Below are 18,332 nucleotides of genomic sequence, written 5' to 3' on the forward strand. Positions count from 1 at the left end.
TATAACGAAATTGAATTAAACTGAAGAGAAACTATTAAATTTTCAATAGATATTTTATTCTGAAAACTTTTAAAGTTGGAAGAAATTGACAATAAGTTATATTTGTGGCTTGTATAATAAAAAGTTTAGTTGCAGTCCAATATTTGAAACAGAAACAATAAATATAGATGTTTGGGTAATACCAGATTATAGAAGTTATCTGAATTAATCTCAAAAGAGCAATTGCAATGGAACAGGAAAGATATAAAGGATACCTTATCAGATTTAGAGAGGAAACAATGCCATTACGAGACCAATATGTTATGATGAAACATAAATACATTTTATTAAATTATTTCTATCACTTTTCCTTTTTCTGTGTAAAAAATAATAAATTTAAATTATGAATAGAATGTTCATAAATAAAGAAAATATTCTAAATATATATTATGTTGTTTTTTAATATTTGTTTTCGTGAAATATAAAATTAGAATATTAAAAATATATAATTAATATCTATAATTCATGCTTTTTATATAAAATACTGTATATGATTTCAATTACAAAAATAATAAAATGTATATTTTTAATTGCATGATTATATCTTGTAAATTTACAGTTTGGACTCTATTTTAATTAAAACAATAATGATGTTTTAGCAGTGGTGTAGCGCACTTTACTAAATAATTTTTAAGATTACAGCACTGTATTTTTTTTTATCAGAAGAAAACAAAAATAGCTGTAATGAAAGTTTAAAGAAAATGAAATATGAATTCTTTACTGTAACATGCAGAATACCAATCAGGAAAATTCAACTCATACAAAAACATTGATGAAGAAAACTGCTGATAAAGGTATTAAAAGAAAAAAAAAGACCTTATTTAAGACCTTAAAAAGATAAAATTATCCGAGACAACTAAAGGAACAGAAAAAATTTGATGTAGAATAAAGAATTTAAAATTTTTATATTGTATTTTTGTCAATTAACTGAAAGTGTTTATAACATTATTAAATATTTAAAATTTAATACTTATTTTTACATTATTTAGTATTTCATTATTTTAGTAGTTTAATGATTAATATAATTATTAAATAGTTAAAGAAGCATATTTGGAAAACAGTTATTATGTTAAATACATATTTTACATAAAATGTTCATTTTGCTTTATGATTGCATTTCGTTCATCTTAAAATTTGAATTGCAACTAACAGGAATTTCTGTTTCCAAGAAAGTACAAAATCATATTACGAAATATGATAGAAAATTTATTCAATTCGAAAGATGATATTACATAAATATTGTTAAAAGTTTTTTTTTGTCCTAAATACATATAAAAATATTTGAACAAGTACGTTAAAAATATAACAAAGTTTTATTAATAGATACTTAAACTTGGAAATGTTTAATATTATTGATAAGAGAAATTTAAGTTATTTTAAAAATATTTTTGATGTACAATATTCGTTATAAGTTAATGTCTTTACATAAATAAAATTGATAAATTTATTGAAGAAGCTAAAACTTTACAAATTTCTTTGCAGAATATTTCTTACCGATTCCACGTATTATTATTTCTTTAATGAAGATGAAATTTTATTTCCCATTATTAAAATTATAATGAGCAACGTTAAAATTTTCTTCTTACTTCAAACACTTATTTTAAAAACACTTTTTTTTTGGTCATTATAAATTGCTTGTTCTTATAGAATTCTTATTTTCACCCAAAAAAATTAATTAAAGTAAATTCATTTAGAGTTAATTACATTAAAATATTACTTGAATGAAGCAAAGTTAATTTTGTTAAGAGTTTTCTTTCCTTAAATTAAATAACAGATTCTGTTATATTTAAAATGCAAATAAAATTCTAAAAATGATTAATTTTTATTGAATATAATTTATAATCGTATGAGAATCCTTTATTAAATATATTTTATATATACTTTTATTTAATTTGATATTAAATATTTCGAAAATGTGTAAAAAGATTTTGAAAGTTTTTCTTAAGTTAATTAAAAGTTAAGACCTGAAAATTCGTGAAAATAATTAAAATTGAACCATAAAAGTAATGAAAAATAGTTTCCTTCAAAAATTTAATCTTTATTTCTAAACTTCAAGAAGAAAAATAAGAAATTCGACTTTTATTCTTTGAAGAGACAAACCTGTTAATTCAAAATCTAACAGACAACCTTAATTACATGCCATTGCATGTACTTTACATGTACGTAATTGTTGTTCTATGGAACGTGATTGGTATTCAGAAAGACGTATGACAAGAATTGAAAGAAGGATTATTACAATATAATTTTGTTAGTGAACATTCAAGTCTTGTACCACATGCAAATTAAATCGAACGCTTTATTATTTACTTATTTAATTTAATAGTATAATACAATTAAAAATGATAATATTCTAATTAAGAATAGATTCTTTGAAGAAGCTAGTCAATTAAATTTATAACAATAAGTTCTTAAATATTTATATTATTTAATATTTTCTTTTTTAAATTAAAAAATACATTTATTTAATATGTTATAGTTTGTTCGTTTTTGGAAGAAGGCATATCTGCAACTCTCGGCCCAAGTTCTCCGTCCAAATATTCCATCGCTAAATCTACGTCCAATGCCCTTCATATTCCTCACCTTCAGACATCTTTTGACTATAGGCCTAGAGTAAGCAATTATTCCGTCAACCTGTATCCCCATATCTCTCTTTTAAGTAGAGCATTCAGTGATCTCATTGCTGCAAAACAATGGAAATCATTTACAGTTATTTACGAGGAGAACGAAGGTAAGCACTTTATTCTATACGATATTTTAGAAGTTTTCTAATCAGAAATACTACGTAACTTTAGTTAAATTTAATTAAAGGCAATAAATTAAAAATTATCAAATAGCTAATCTTCTAAACTAATCAACTAGATAGTTGTTTGTTTCTCTTATCATGTCAATGAACGGGAATATTGATAGAATACTGTACAGTTTTCAATGAATATTCATATAAAATTCAACAAAATTCCGATAATTTATATGCTTTTATATATTATAAATTTTTTCTTACAAGTTTAAATGAATAAATTTAAAAAATTCTTCTCTAAAATCAAAGTTAATTTCTTGTTTGTTTGTTTTTTAAATTTAATCTTACGTGGAATTTAATTTAAATCAGCTATTAATTCTCAGTTAAAATTAATTTATTGAACTACTTATATTAATTAATTTGTTATGCATAATATATACGTATGGTGAGATTTGATGATTAACATATGGTTTAAATAACCAACATCTGTATTATATAATGGTATATCAAATGGCTAAACTCAATGAAGTGATATAACCATTGGATGCATGACATCACTCAGGAAACTATAGAGTAAAGGGAATAGATAATGGAACAGGTTTCATACTTGTCTTCATTGGTACTTCAAATATTTGCGTGTACATATATTAAATTACTCGGTAGGGTAGTATTGTATGCAGTGGTTTCATTAACAATTTGATTTAAAATTATACAAACTGAGCTTAGAATTACTATAAATATTTATTTACGATTTGATATATAATATCAATTTCACATTCATTTTAAATATAACTATGTATTTATTTATAATGTTTAAAAATAATGAATATAATTTGAATAATTTTAAAACTTCATAGCCTTGTTGATATTACAAGATGTGGTTACAATGTCAAAGACAGGTGACATCAAAGTTTTTCTAAGGCCTTTCCGAACAGGTTACACTTACAGAAAATTGTTAAAGGATATTAGTAGAAGAGGAGAAACTAATTTAGTACTTAATTTGCCACCAGAGAAAATACCTTATGTTCTCCGTGAGGTAAGATAATACCTGATTAATAAGTAAGAAAATTGCACACCTACTGTTAATGTTATAGCCTATCATTAATTTTTTTACTTTAAAGATTTTTATTTTTTATTCTTTATTCTACATTTAAAATTTAAATTTTAATTATGATAATGATATAGATTTTATAAAACAAATCAGCAAGTTATATACAGTATATCTTTAGCAAATATTTTCTTCTTGTATAATTTTAATTCATTGCTATTGCAACTTATTATTATTAAATAAATATTTTGTAGATATTAAAAGATTTGAAATCATTAATAATATTCATTACGGAGTAAAAATTATAAATTTAAATTTACGAGATTTAGGCATATTCTTTTGTGAAACTCTTCCAAAATTTTAATGAAATAAAATATTTGAACAAATAATCCTTTCAAAACTTTGATCTTTATATCACCAATTACTCGCGAGGAGTTATTTATTTCTAGTTCTGGCATCCTCTATGTAACTCATGAATCTTCCAATAAATAACAGAAACGATAATATTCTACTGCAGTCTCGACGAACAAACATTGTGAATAAACTACATTTTGCCAAAACTTTATTCCAGGAATTTCTATTCAATTTCTAACGTTTATATTTGACGTCTGAATGATAATCTAAAACGTTTCATAAGAAGAGAAAATTGTCATATACGATAGGAAACACGCAATTTAAATAAAATAAATAACTAGTCATGTGAATAAGACCAGCAATCAATCATCCATTACTACGTTAAAACGTTATTTTTATATAAATCGAATGAGATGTTTTTAGATTTGTCATTTATTTCTATTTGCGTAATAACATTTCGATACTATTAACTAAGAATACAGATACAATGTCATGATTCAAAGTTTTCTGATCTCACGTACTGTACGTACAGTACTGTACATCTCTCGGTCCTCTCTGTTTATGTATAAAATTAATTTAATCCAGCGTAGTTTCGTAAAGGTGATGATAACTCTTGAAATTCAAAGATTATAATTAAAAGTAACTGAACAATTTTCGAATGGAATTTTAGGTGTTGAACTCCCCTTTTATCTAGCATCGTGATCACTTTAAACAGTAAATTGCTTTAGACATATTATCTCGAAAACTATATTTATTGTTTTATATTTTAATTATATCTGACAGAGCTATCCCATTAGACATGATGTTAAAATATGTTTTTGAATAGTAACGTTTGATCGATTATAAACTTCAAAACTAATTATACTTATTTAAAGTTACAACGAATGTAATAAGCTTATATTTCTAAAATCTTTTCCTTTTGCATTTACATTAATTCTTTGCAGGGAATTCCTTTAACATTTAGTTTTACGCTTTTCCCTCCCCGTTAATTTATGCTCGAGTCTTTTCTAGTCTAAACCATTGCTAAAATTAAATACGTCATAAAGTTAACAGCCTGAAAGAATTTGTCCAATTAATTCCATACGCGTGGCTATCTTCTTGCACCACATACTTCTATTATATCACTCGTACTGTGCAATTCTTTGAGCAGTCAACTGAGAAAAAAACATTCATCGAAGACTTCTGTTTTTATTTCCATTAAAGTGATGTACTTACAGAAGTTATCAAGAATTCTAATCATGCAAAATTAACTGCGTTATTAATGCCTCTACTTTTTCCAATGTTTATTTAATTAAAGTAAATTTTAAAATATCATAAAAAAAAGTAATTGATTTGATTAAAATATAATTATCAAAATTAAAATTTCTAAATTTTTATTAAATGAAGATAACTACTTATATTAATTAATTTGTTATGCATAATATATACGTATGGTGAGATTTGATGATTAACATATGGTTTAAATAACCAACATCTGTATTATATAATGGTATATCAAATGGCTAAACTCAATGAAGTGATATAACCATTGGATGCATGACATCACTCAGGAAACTATAGAGTAAAGGGAATAGATAATGGAACAGGTTTCATACTTGTCTTCATTGGTACTTCAAATATTTGCGTGTACATATATTAAATTACTCGGTAGGGTAGTATTGTATGCAGTGGTTTCATTAACAATTTGATTTAAAATTATACAAACTGAGCTTAGAATTACTATAAATATTTATTTACGATTTGATATATAATATCAATTTCACATTCATTTTAAATATAACTATGTATTTATTTATAATGTTTAAAAATAATGAATATAATTTGAATAATTTTAAAACTTCATAGCCTTGTTGATATTACAAGATGTGGTTACAATGTCAAAGACAGGTGACATCAAAGTTTTTCTAAGGCCTTTCCGAACAGGTTACACTTACAGAAAATTGTTAAAGGATATTAGTAGAAGAGGAGAAACTAATTTAGTACTTAATTTGCCACCAGAGAAAATACCTTATGTTCTCCGTGAGGTAAGATAATACCTGATTAATAAGTAAGAAAATTGCACACCTACTGTTAATGTTATAGCCTATCATTAATTTTTTTACTTTAAAGATTTTTATTTTTTATTCTTTATTCTACATTTAAAATTTAAATTTTAATTATGATAATGATATAGATTTTATAGAACAAATCAGCAAGTTATATACAGTATATCTTTAGCAAATATTTTCTTCTTGTATAATTTTAATTCATTGCTATTGCAACTTATTATTATTAAATAAATATTTTGTAGATATTAAAAGATTTGAAATCATTAATAATATTCATTACGGAGTAAAAATTATAAATTTAAATTTACGAGATTTAGGCATATTCTTTTGTGAAACTCTTCCAAAATTTTAATGAAATAAAATATTTGAACAAATAATCCTTTCAAAACTTTGATCTTTATATCACCAATTACTCGCGAGGAGTTATTTATTTCTAGTTCTGGCATCCTCTATGTAACTCATGAATCTTCCAATAAATAACAGAAACGATAATATTCTACTGCAGTCTCGACGAACAAACATTGTGAATAAACTACATTTTGCCAAAACTTTATTCCAGGAATTTCTATTCAATTTCTAACGTTTATATTTGACGTCTGAATGATAATCTAAAACGTTTCATAAGAAGAGAAAATTGTCATATACGATAGGAAACACGCAATTTAAATAAAATAAATAACTAGTCATGTGAATAAGACNGAAAAAATTGAAAATTTATAATAAGTATAGCTTGATAAATAATATAAATAATTCTCTCATTAAATTTTCCTTTATTTATAAGTTGATTAAATGTCATTTGATTAATATTAAGAACCAAAGATTAATAAAAGAAGTAAACAGTCGAGGAGTTTTTATGACTAACTATACACTTTCATTATAATAAATAGTCATTAAAATGCATTTATGTTGATATATTATGTAGGATATATCGTAGAGCAATGTTTCCCGGCCTGTTTTAGTTGAGGACACACCCTTTTAACGTACCAAGAGACCATGACATTATCCTGGAATGCAATATCTGGATAATATCATGATCTGGTAGATCGGGATTTACTAGTTGAGAAGTATCACAGAAGACACTATTCATACAAAATTTTAATAAATTAATTTTGTTTTCTTTATTATATTTAGTTAATATTCTTTTTAGATTAATACAATAATATTTTATTCAGAACTTAATTAACCAACAAAAATGCGCTAATATTTGTTACTTAATTTAGTTTAAAAACTTAGCAGATACAATTTTTATTGCACGATTAAATTTCTATAATTTTGGTAACATAAACTAAATAATTAGAGATGTTTCCCTGATTTACGGCTTGAGTTAAGCATAAAATATCAGGTAGAGTAATTTCGGAAACACAGAATTTGATTTATAATAATAAGTTTTACGAAATTAATCCTTTTTCAATTTTAAAAAAATGAGTGCCAATAAAATATCAAAGATATGGCATAGTTTAAAATTTTACAACGAATTTTAGACAGGTTAATTAGAAGAGTAGTCGAGAAGCTCTTAATCACTGTCGTATACAATTTATTACAATGCTTCGCCCTATTGATTGTCAATAAAACAAGAAGCAGATATCTGCAGATCGTAAAAGTGAAATTTCAAATTGTAGAAGTATATTGATTTACAGGCTATCACCCAATTTGTTACACCGTCATCTAATTAATACAGTACTGAACGTAATAAGTGTATTTTCACTTTCAGGATCTGCATACCATCGACTTGCAAGATTTCCAACTCGTCAGATCAAACATTACAGGTTTTCGCTTGGTTGATCCGAGTGAATTTTCCAAAGAACAACAAAAGGATCGTTACAGTAATATTTTAGAATACGGAAGGATAATTAAACAGCCGTCTTTACCAAAGGTTAAATCATTTTGTTTAATTATATATTGGCGTCACCTGTACGCGCTCTATGTAGCAATTTTTGTAAATTTATGTGTGATAATAATTCGTCTTATTTTCGTTTAGACAGAAGCTGCTTTGTTATATGATGCAGTATATCTATTAGCGAAAACAATACATGATTTGGATAGAAAACACATTCTTAAGCCACCATCAGTTTCTTGTTCTGAAAAACGACCGTGGCCTCAAGGAAAACTGGTAGTGGATCACATGAAAACAGTTGGTTTCAAATTTATGTACACAATCTGTTAGTTTACCTTTAATGAAATGAATATAAATTATTTATTTTTAATTTAAAATATATATTTTTATTACTGAATGATTCCCAAGATCATACTATTTTATATCATTTATTTAAATAATGTAAAGACTTATTCATAATAGTTTATTTATTGTTTTGTTAGAATAACGAAGAATAATGAGATAAAAGAAACATGCCTTGAAATTGCCTAGAGCGTTTTATAAGGATAAATCTTACTATAACATTGAAAATGTGGTTTATTATATATAAAAAAGATTTTTATAATAACGGGATTGTTTACAATGCATTACGTGTGAAATTAATATCTATTTTTAATTCTACTACGTAATATGGATGCTGTATATTACTGTTAAATTTATATAATAAAGTCTTAAACTGGAGTTGCTATGGGAAAATCAACCAGTTTTTGGAATTAAAGTGATTTTATGCATATCTATTTTTAAACAATTGCATCTGTTATATAAGGGCGAAAATAACTTCATTCATATAACTTATATATGCTATCAAAATTATTTAATGCTGTCTAAATTTCTTCAAGTAATAAAATCAATTCTTTAATTAAAAAATCTTAAAATTCTTTTTAAAATTTTAAACAGAATTTAATAAAATATTATGATTAAATTCTCATATAGCAGATATTTTTATTTTTCCATCTCATTCAATTTACGTTACAAGTAATTTACTTTTTATGCTTTATTTTCCTTATGTAAAAAGTAAAATTTTTATATTGATGTTTCATATATTAAGTTATAATTTTAATTTTCAAAAATATAAATTTAATTATTCTTTAAATAAATAAAAACATATAAAGAAGGCATTCGTAAATTACATAAGATTGTAAAGTTAATTTTATTATTACATAACTTATATAAATTAAAAATTTAATACCTATATTATATAATATTTAAATTCTTAAAGGAGAGTTAAATTTAATAGATTTTTTAAGAGGTTTATTGAAGAGGAAAAAATAATAGAAAGGATAAATGAAAAAAAATTCCCTTTGTTAAATAAACTTCAATTCGAAAGAAAATATATATATATAAATCTATCAAAATTTGAATTTAAATCATAATATTTCCAAATATTTTGATATTTTATATTTTTGTGTCATGTAAAAATTTATTTCAATCTGCAATTTTGACAGTTCTTTCACATAACAGGCAAGATGTGTTATTTTTAGAGAATTCGATGAAAATAATTGATTTTTATACACTGCCTTTCTTCTAGCTGACATTTAAAGGGATGACCGGTGAAATTAAATTTGATAAAGACGGATACAGAAGAAATTTTACCTTGGATATCGTGGAATTAAAACCCGGTGGCTTAAAAAAATTAAGTATATTAATTTACAAAGTTTAACAGAAAGTTATATGAAAAATGATATTTGTGAATTAATAAACTAAACTATTTAATTTTTTTTCTTTTTTTAAATAGGTTGGAATATGGTCATCATCATCCGGAGTATCTTTTTCTAATAATTATGTTTCTGTGTTAAAGGAGGCAATGCTCTCTCTCAAAAATAAAACATTAAAAGTGACTACTTTAATAGTAAGCTTGAAGTTTGTACTTTGAGAATATAAACAAATCACTTAAAACATTCTTTCTTACTCTTAACGTTTGTTTACTTTTTACGTAAACCAAATATTGGATGATAAATTGTATGTTACTTAGACCTCCTATATTTTAACACAGTAATTTTTTTTATTTTTTTTTTTACGTATAAAAATAATATTTACATATTATTAGATTTTTGAAAACATCGAAGCAATATTAGTTTCTTTATTATTTATTTTTATCTTATAGACTAAACCGTACGTGATGCTCAAGCAATCAGAAAAAAAACTGATGGGAAATGATCAATACGAAGGATATTGTGTTGATATTATATTCGAACTATCCAGAATTCTTGGATTTAAATATGAATTTCATTTAGTGAGAGATCGAGTTCACGGTGTAATGAATGAAAAGAAAGAATGGAACGGTATGATACGCGAATTGATCGACAGAGTAAGTTGTCTTCAAACATAATACTGTAATACTTTCAATTTAAACTGTCTGTTTCTGTTGAGTACATCGAAAACTTTTTCTTTTCCCTCTTTTAACAGTGTTGTTTATAAAAAAAAAGAATAAAAAACATTTCAGACAATTTAATCGAATTCTTTCTTTCGATTTGACGAAACTTGGATTGAAACATCGATTTTTCTTTATTATTTGGCCACAGTGATACAGTTTAAATTAAACGCGAGAAAATGTATTAAAAATCGAATCTAAAGTTTTTCCATATAATATAAATGTTTAATGTAGAATTTTAAGAGCGAGAAAGGAAAAAGTGATATAATAAATAAGTGTTTATATTTTTACTTAATTATAGTTATTTTAATTAATTAAAAATAATTTTTAAAAATTGTTTTAAATTATATAAAAGATAAGAAATTGTTTTCTTAAATAAACGATTTATTTCTAAACAATAATCTTAACATTACTTTTTCTTTTATTTAATATTTTTAAAAAAGGTTTTTCATCGTTTACATTTTCATCATTTATTTTTAATGTATTTTTCTTAACAATTTTTAATTGTTAATTCTTTCAACAATAATAAATTGTTCATCTAATTAGAAGATTTTTTTTTAATTTACGTAACTCTTGTTATATATAATTAACAAAATTCCTGTTTTGCTATACATTTAAATAATTCTTTATAACAGAAAAATAAAGTATTTATTATTTCTTGCCATTTAAAAAGGAAGAATAAATATTTTTCTCTGAGAAATGTAAAATCGGATATTCGATATAATAATAATAACACTAGATTATTTTAATTTATGGAAAAGATTAATTAAAAAATATTTTAAAGCAGAAACAATTATTTAAAATATATTTCAGTGTTTCTATAGGCCTATATAATGTACATTTTTTTTCTTTTTATTTTAAATTAATAACTCATATTGAAACACGTGATACTATGGAAGTGACTGAATACTCTGAGAACTATTAATAGAAAAATGATGTCATTGACCAGATATTTTTTCTTTAAGTTAAGCATATAATTTTTTCCTCTATTTAAAATTCAAAAGCATTTTTTAAAACATTATGATGATTTAAAAGATGCATTTGAAGATACAGATACAAATGAAAAAAAAATATTCTGCAATAATAAAAATATGATTTTTAAAAAAAGGTGTTAAAATTATGCAAAAATTTTTATAAATTAAAATGATAAATCAGCATTTTAATTAAAATACTTTTCTAAAATGATAAGGGTTTACGTTATATTACCGCTATTAAAACAGTTTTGAATGAAATATAATTTGAATAATTCGATATTGAAGGACACGTCATAAAATACGTGTTTGTAAATTTATCAAATTTAAAAATATTTATATGCTTAAATACTTAATTAAAATCATAAAGATTTATAAAATATTCAATATTTATAATAGAAACAGAAATGTAAATAATAAACTTGATGGAAAATTACCAGGTGCCGTAGACGTTCAAAATTGGTACACATTACAGATGGGAAAAAGAAAAAAAGAAACTATTCTACTTCCTTGGCCATCAACCAAAAATCCATGCACACGAAGTTGAGTTTATAAAATTATAACATCTAGAATATTTTATACAGCTACAGAATTACAACAATATAATGTACGGCAATTTAGGAAATGAACCGTTTGGTGAATTCAATATTCAGTAGAAATGTTTTAGATATTTAAGTTTCTGTTCAAAATTGTGACTTTTAAATAAACATTTATAATAAAAAGTAGGCAACGTTTTAAGTTAACAATTAAAAAAAAAAAAAAAGATTTACTAAAACCGAATTTTTAAACATAAAATAAGTAATTTAGGTAATATTATTTTAAAATATATTGTTTAACAATAAATTATTTGTAAGAAGTTTGATTATGACATAACGATTTTACATGTTCATGGAAGGGGTTAGCTGTTTTTAATCCTCAATAAAGAGAAAAAGTAATAATGTCTTATTGGGAAGTGGAACTAGAAATTTATTACTGTTTCTAAGATATTAAACGTACATAAATATGTCAAAGACAGCGACAATTGCAATTTTGTAAAGTTATTTTTTTTCTTTCTTAAGTATGCTTTTTCGAAAATTATTATCATATTTATTTTATTTTATAATTGTAACTGTCAAAAGTATTATTATCAATCTTCATTAATTTTAATGTCAAAATACTTTTATTGCTTAACACAGTTAAATATTATCGAAAAAAATGATTAAAAAAGTACAAAATTTTTATGCAAATCAGAAAGATATTGTGATAACTTACAGTAAGTGCACTTTTATTTTACAAAATGTGATTAAAATCAAGAAAAAAATATAATTTTATATAAAATTTTATAGATATGCTGCAGCTTTGATATNTATTTTGATATTTTATATTTTTGTGTCATGTAAAAATTTATTTCAATCTGCAATTTTGACAGTTCTTTCACATAACAGGCAAGATGTGTTATTTTTAGAGAATTCGATGAAAATAATTGATTTTTATACACTGCCTTTCTTCTAGCTGACATTTAAAGGGATGACCGGTGAAATTAAATTTGATAAAGACGGATACAGAAGAAATTTTACCTTGGATATCGTGGAATTAAAACCCGGTGGCTTAAAAAAATTAAGTATATTAATTTACAAAGTTTAACAGAAAGTTATATGAAAAATGATATTTGTGAATTAATAAACTAAACTATTTAATTTTTTTTCTTTTTTTAAATAGGTTGGAATATGGTCATCATCATCCGGAGTATCTTTTTCTAATAATTATGTTTCTGTGTTAAAGGAGGCAATGCTCTCTCTCAAAAATAAAACATTAAAAGTGACTACTTTAATAGTAAGCTTGAAGTTTGTACTTTGAGAATATAAACAAATCACTTAAAACATTCTTTCTTACTCTTAACGTTTGTTTACTTTTTACGTAAACCAAATATTGGATGATAAATTGTATGTTACTTAGACCTCCTATATTTTAACACAGTAATTTTTTTTATTTTTTTTTTTTTACGTATAAAAATAATATTTACATATTATTAGATTTTTGAAAACATCGAAGCAATATTAGTTTCTTTATTATTTATTTTTATCTTATAGACTAAACCGTACGTGATGCTCAAGCAATCAGAAAAAAAACTGATGGGAAATGATCAATACGAAGGATATTGTGTTGATATTATATTCGAACTATCCAGAATTCTTGGATTTAAATATGAATTTCATTTAGTGAGAGATCGAGTTCACGGTGTAATGAATGAAAAGAAAGAATGGAACGGTATGATACGCGAATTGATCGACAGAGTAAGTTGTCTTCAAACATAATACTGTAATACTTTCAATTTAAACTGTCTGTTTCTGTTGAGTACATCGAAAACTTTTTCTTTTCCCTCTTTTAACAGTGTTGTTTATAAAAAAAAAGAATAAAAAACATTTCAGACAATTTAATCGAATTCTTTCTTTCGATTTGACGAAACTTGGATTGAAACATCGATTTTTCTTTATTATTTGGCCACAGTGATACAGTTTAAATTAAACGCGAGAAAATGTATTAAAAATCGAATCTAAAGTTTTTCCATATAATATAAATGTTTAATGTAGAATTTTAAGAGCGAGAAAGGAAAAAGTGATATAATAAATAAGTGTTTATATTTTTACTTAATTATAGTTATTTTAATTAATTAAAAATAATTTTTAAAAATTGTTTTAAATTATATAAAAGATAAGAAATTGTTTTCTTAAATAAACGATTTATTTCTAAACAATAATCTTAACATTACTTTTTCTTTTATTTAATATTTTTAAAAAAGGTTTTTCATCGTTTACATTTTCATCATTTATTTTTAATGTATTTTTCTTAACAATTTTTAATTGTTAATTCTTTCAACAATAATAAATTGTTCATCTAATTAGAAGATTTTTTTTTAATTTACGTAACTCTTGTTATATATAATTAACAAAATTCCTGTTTTGCTATACATTTAAATAATTCTTTATAACAGAAAAATAAAGTATTTATTATTTCTTGCCATTTAAAAAGGAAGAATAAATATTTTTCTCTGAGAAATGTAAAATCGGATATTCGATATAATAATAATAACACTAGATTATTTTAATTTATGGAAAAGATTAATTAAAAAATATTTTAAAGCAGAAACAATTATTTAAAATATATTTCAGTGTTTCTATAGGCCTATATAATGTACATTTTTTTTCTTTTTATTTTAAATTAATAACTCATATTGAAACACGTGATACTATGGAAGTGACTGAATACTCTGAGAACTATTAATAGAAAAATGATGTCATTGACCAGATATTTTTTCTTTAAGTTAAGCATATAATTTTTTCCTCTATTTAAAATTCAAAAGCATTTTTTAAAACATTATGATGATTTAAAAGATGCATTTGAAGATACAGATACAAATGAAAAAAAAATATTCTGCAATAATAAAAATATGATTTTTAAAAAAAGGTGTTAAAATTATGCAAAAATTTTTATAAATTAAAATGATAAATCAGCATTTTAATTAAAATACTTTTCTAAAATGATAAGGGTTTACGTTATATTACCGCTATTAAAACAGTTTTGAATGAAATATAATTTGAATAATTCGATATTGAAGGACACGTCATAAAATACGTGTTTGTAAATTTATCAAATTTAAAAATATTTATATGCTTAAATACTTAATTAAAATCATAAAGATTTATAAAATATTCAATATTTATAATAGAAACAGAAATGTAAATAATAAACTTGATGGAAAATTACCAGGTGCCGTAGACGTTCAAAATTGGTACACATTACAGATGGGAAAAAGAAAAAAAGAAACTATTCTACTTCCTTGGCCATCAACCAAAAATCCATGCACACGAAGTTGAGTTTATAAAATTATAACATCTAGAATATTTTATACAGCTACAGAATTACAACAATATAATGTACGGCAATTTAGGAAATGAACCGTTTGGTGAATTCAATATTCAGTAGAAATGTTTTAGATATTTAAGTTTCTGTTCAAAATTGTGACTTTTAAATAAACATTTATAATAAAAAGTAGGCAACGTTTTAAGTTAACAATTAAAAAAAAAAAAAAAAAAAGATTTACTAAAACCGAATTTTTAAACATAAAATAAGTAATTTAGGTAATATTATTTTAAAATATATTGTTTAACAATAAATTATTTGTAAGAAGTTTGATTATGACATAACGATTTTACATGTTCATGGAAGGGGTTAGCTGTTTTTAATCCTCAATAAAGAGAAAAAGTAATAATGTCTTATTGGGAAGTGGAACTAGAAATTTATTACTGTTTCTAAGATATTAAACGTACATAAATATGTCAAAGACAGCGACAATTGCAATTTTGTAAAGTTATTTTTTTTCTTTCTTAAGTATGCTTTTTCGAAAATTATTATCATATTTATTTTATTTTATAATTGTAACTGTCAAAAGTATTATTATCAATCTTCATTAATTTTAATGTCAAAATACTTTTATTGCTTAACACAGTTAAATATTATCGAAAAAAATGATTAAAAAAGTACAAAATTTTTATGCAAATCAGAAAGATATTGTGATAACTTACAGTAAGTGCACTTTTATTTTACAAAATGTGATTAAAATCAAGAAAAAAATATAATTTTATATAAAATTTTATAGATATGCTGCAGCTTTGATATTATTATTCTAGTTTTATTTATTTGGTATTGAATAAACTGTATAATTGTCGATCTAGTAAAATAATAATTCTTTTCTGAAATAAACAAATTTTTATTCATCATTTTAGTTTCGTGTTGTGTTAAAATATCTGTTATATGATTAAATATAATATATATATATATATATATATTTCTGTATTTCTGGAGTATTAGTTAAAAATTATAATTTAGAATTATTACATTATTCAATAACTTCGCTTATGTAGTTTGCGTATTTCTCATCAAACAAAGATGTGTGCTTATACAAATATGTAAATTAATTGTTATTTTAAGGGGTGTGTATATATATATACCTTAAAATAACACTTAATTTACATATTTGTATAAGTACACATCTTTATCATATATATATATATAATAAATTACTTTTTATATTTATTTAATAGGTGCAAAGGCATAGTTAAGAAATCTTATAAATACAGCAGCCACGGAAATTGTATTACTTATAATACATACCAAAAATCGTTAAACAGATGTGCAAAGTAGCATATTTGAGCTATGATCGCAATTTTCAATGATAACATAAAGAATAGAGATACAAAGAAGAATAAACCAAAGGATGCAATTTATTACATATAATGCTACATTGAACTAAAGTAAGTGTTATTTTACACCACAGTCTCACCAATATTCTTAATGAGAATTGTCGTAAGAACTTTCAGTCATAGTCATGGAAACAAAAGAAAAAATACGAGAAAAGGTTTACAGCATAAACAGACATGAAAACAAAACATGAACGATTATTATACCTTGAATGAAATCCCAGTATTTCGTCGGGCCACCTCAAACTTTTAATAACTTTGCAGCAAAGAATTTTATATCAAGCTCGTGATATCTAACTCTTTTACTATATATCTGCAGTTGCTGTTTATTTTCAGACTTCTTTATAATTTTCGTGCCATAATATGCTATCAGTTTTCAATGGTATTGATTACTTTTACTACCACTTTTTTGGACTACTTCCTGGACACATTAGGCTTTCTGTGGGAATTTTTTAAACCTAAACTATACTTTGTGTCAGTTCAAATGGCAATAATATTAATAAGCGTACAGAAAGGACACATTATACTTTACTTACCATCTTGACGTGGTGGAATAGCTCAGAATCGTCGTGGAAATTGAAGATTTTGTGTCCAGAAATTATTCAATTGTTAGAATTTGCTTGGTAGATAAGTTATTTCTGTAGCAAAAACTCATTTATGAATGTAGTCTTCTGATATTTTCATTGAATATGCATTCCAAAACCATTTGTTCATTGGTAATTACTTAGCCTTTTATATGTCTAACATATGATTTGTCATCATATCTATGCAGGTTATAAGTTATATGGATTCATCCGAAATTATAACAGAATTCCACATGTCAATGCTCCTGTCCACATGCCCTTTAACACAGATAAGCCGCTGTATGCGCATATGTGCATTTTATTCGTCAGTAATGACTTTATATTTGGCAATGTGGGCTTTTAAACCGCATTGCACGGACGACATCGCATCGTACACTTCGGCACTCGCTTTTACGCCTGTCTGCTTTTTCCACTTTCAATTCGGAAGAACTAGCAGTACATTTTCACAGGCAGAAATGCTTTAGCATTCCATCACACGTTTACCTCCTGATCCATCTTTTATTTTAATGTTTCAGTATTCACATCTCTTTTGTATGAAACGCACAATTGTCGATTGATAACAATGCACTCTCTGCGCTATTTTAGGAGAGAGAATAAACATTCATCATTCAAAGTAATAATTATGGACTTTTTTAGCATTGTTAGTTGTCGAGAAAACTTTCCATTTTGCTTATAAAAGCAAGCCACATTTGTTCACAGTATTTATATCATTGGTTAATACAATCATCGGAAACATTATTGCAACATACAGTAGAGCCTCGATTATCCGACCCAATTGGGGACTGGGTTGGTCGGATAATTGAAAAGTCGGATAACCGAAAAGTATGAAAAAATCCATTATTAGTGTAGTATATTATTATATCCCATGCAATTAGTATATTAGTATATCGCTATTAACCTACTTCGCGTTGAATTTTCCTCCATGTTAAGCCTATCAAATTTTTATAATAACAATCGTAGCTATTGTATCGTTAAAAATTAGAAAAATAAGCCTCGTTTAAATATTGACTCCCTTTAATGGTCGAATGAGTGTTGCCAGCTAAAACACGTAAAAATAATATTAAAGTAGCCAA

At 24.2% G+C, this 18,332-nt stretch overlaps 3 protein-coding genes across 3 annotated transcripts in view; all 3 read left to right on the top strand.

Annotated features, from left to right (window-relative positions):
- The first annotated feature begins 766 nt into the window (after positions 1-766).
- On the top strand, positions 767-3,818 carry LOC111628121 (glutamate receptor ionotropic, kainate 1-like). The gene is made up of 3 exons (XM_023371846.1): positions 767-833; positions 2,516-2,767; positions 3,631-3,818. The coding sequence occupies exons 1-3, from the start codon at positions 767-769 to the stop codon at positions 3,816-3,818; spliced, it is 507 nt and encodes a 168-aa protein (XP_023227614.1).
- A 2,206-nt stretch (positions 3,819-6,024) lies between these two features.
- The window catches only part of LOC111628126 (glutamate receptor ionotropic, kainate 2-like), a 22,728-nt gene continuing 10,420 nt past the window's right edge, over positions 6,025-18,332 (top strand). The window contains exons 1-6 of the mRNA XM_023371848.1: positions 6,025-6,199; positions 7,935-8,096; positions 8,202-8,354; positions 9,625-9,729; positions 9,832-9,945; positions 10,201-10,404. Of these exons, the coding sequence (XP_023227616.1) occupies positions 6,050-6,199; positions 7,935-8,096; positions 8,202-8,354; positions 9,625-9,729; positions 9,832-9,945; positions 10,201-10,404 (888 nt within the window). The 5' untranslated portion in view covers positions 6,025-6,049. The remainder of the gene's footprint in view (positions 6,200-7,934; positions 8,097-8,201; positions 8,355-9,624; positions 9,730-9,831; positions 9,946-10,200; positions 10,405-18,332) is intronic.
- LOC111628128 (glutamate receptor ionotropic, kainate 1-like) lies at positions 12,793-14,044 on the top strand. The gene is made up of 3 exons (XM_023371853.1): positions 12,793-13,034; positions 13,137-13,250; positions 13,508-14,044. Exons 1-3 carry the CDS (start codon positions 12,945-12,947, stop codon positions 13,730-13,732), a joined length of 429 nt encoding a protein of 142 aa, XP_023227621.1. The 5' UTR covers positions 12,793-12,944; the 3' UTR covers positions 13,733-14,044.

Source organism: Centruroides sculpturatus, unplaced genomic scaffold, assembly GCF_000671375.1.
Source record: "Centruroides sculpturatus isolate CEXI.00-Female unplaced genomic scaffold, Cexi_2.0 scaffold484, whole genome shotgun sequence".
NCBI classification, from domain to species: Eukaryota; Metazoa; Arthropoda; class Arachnida; order Scorpiones; family Buthidae; genus Centruroides; species Centruroides sculpturatus.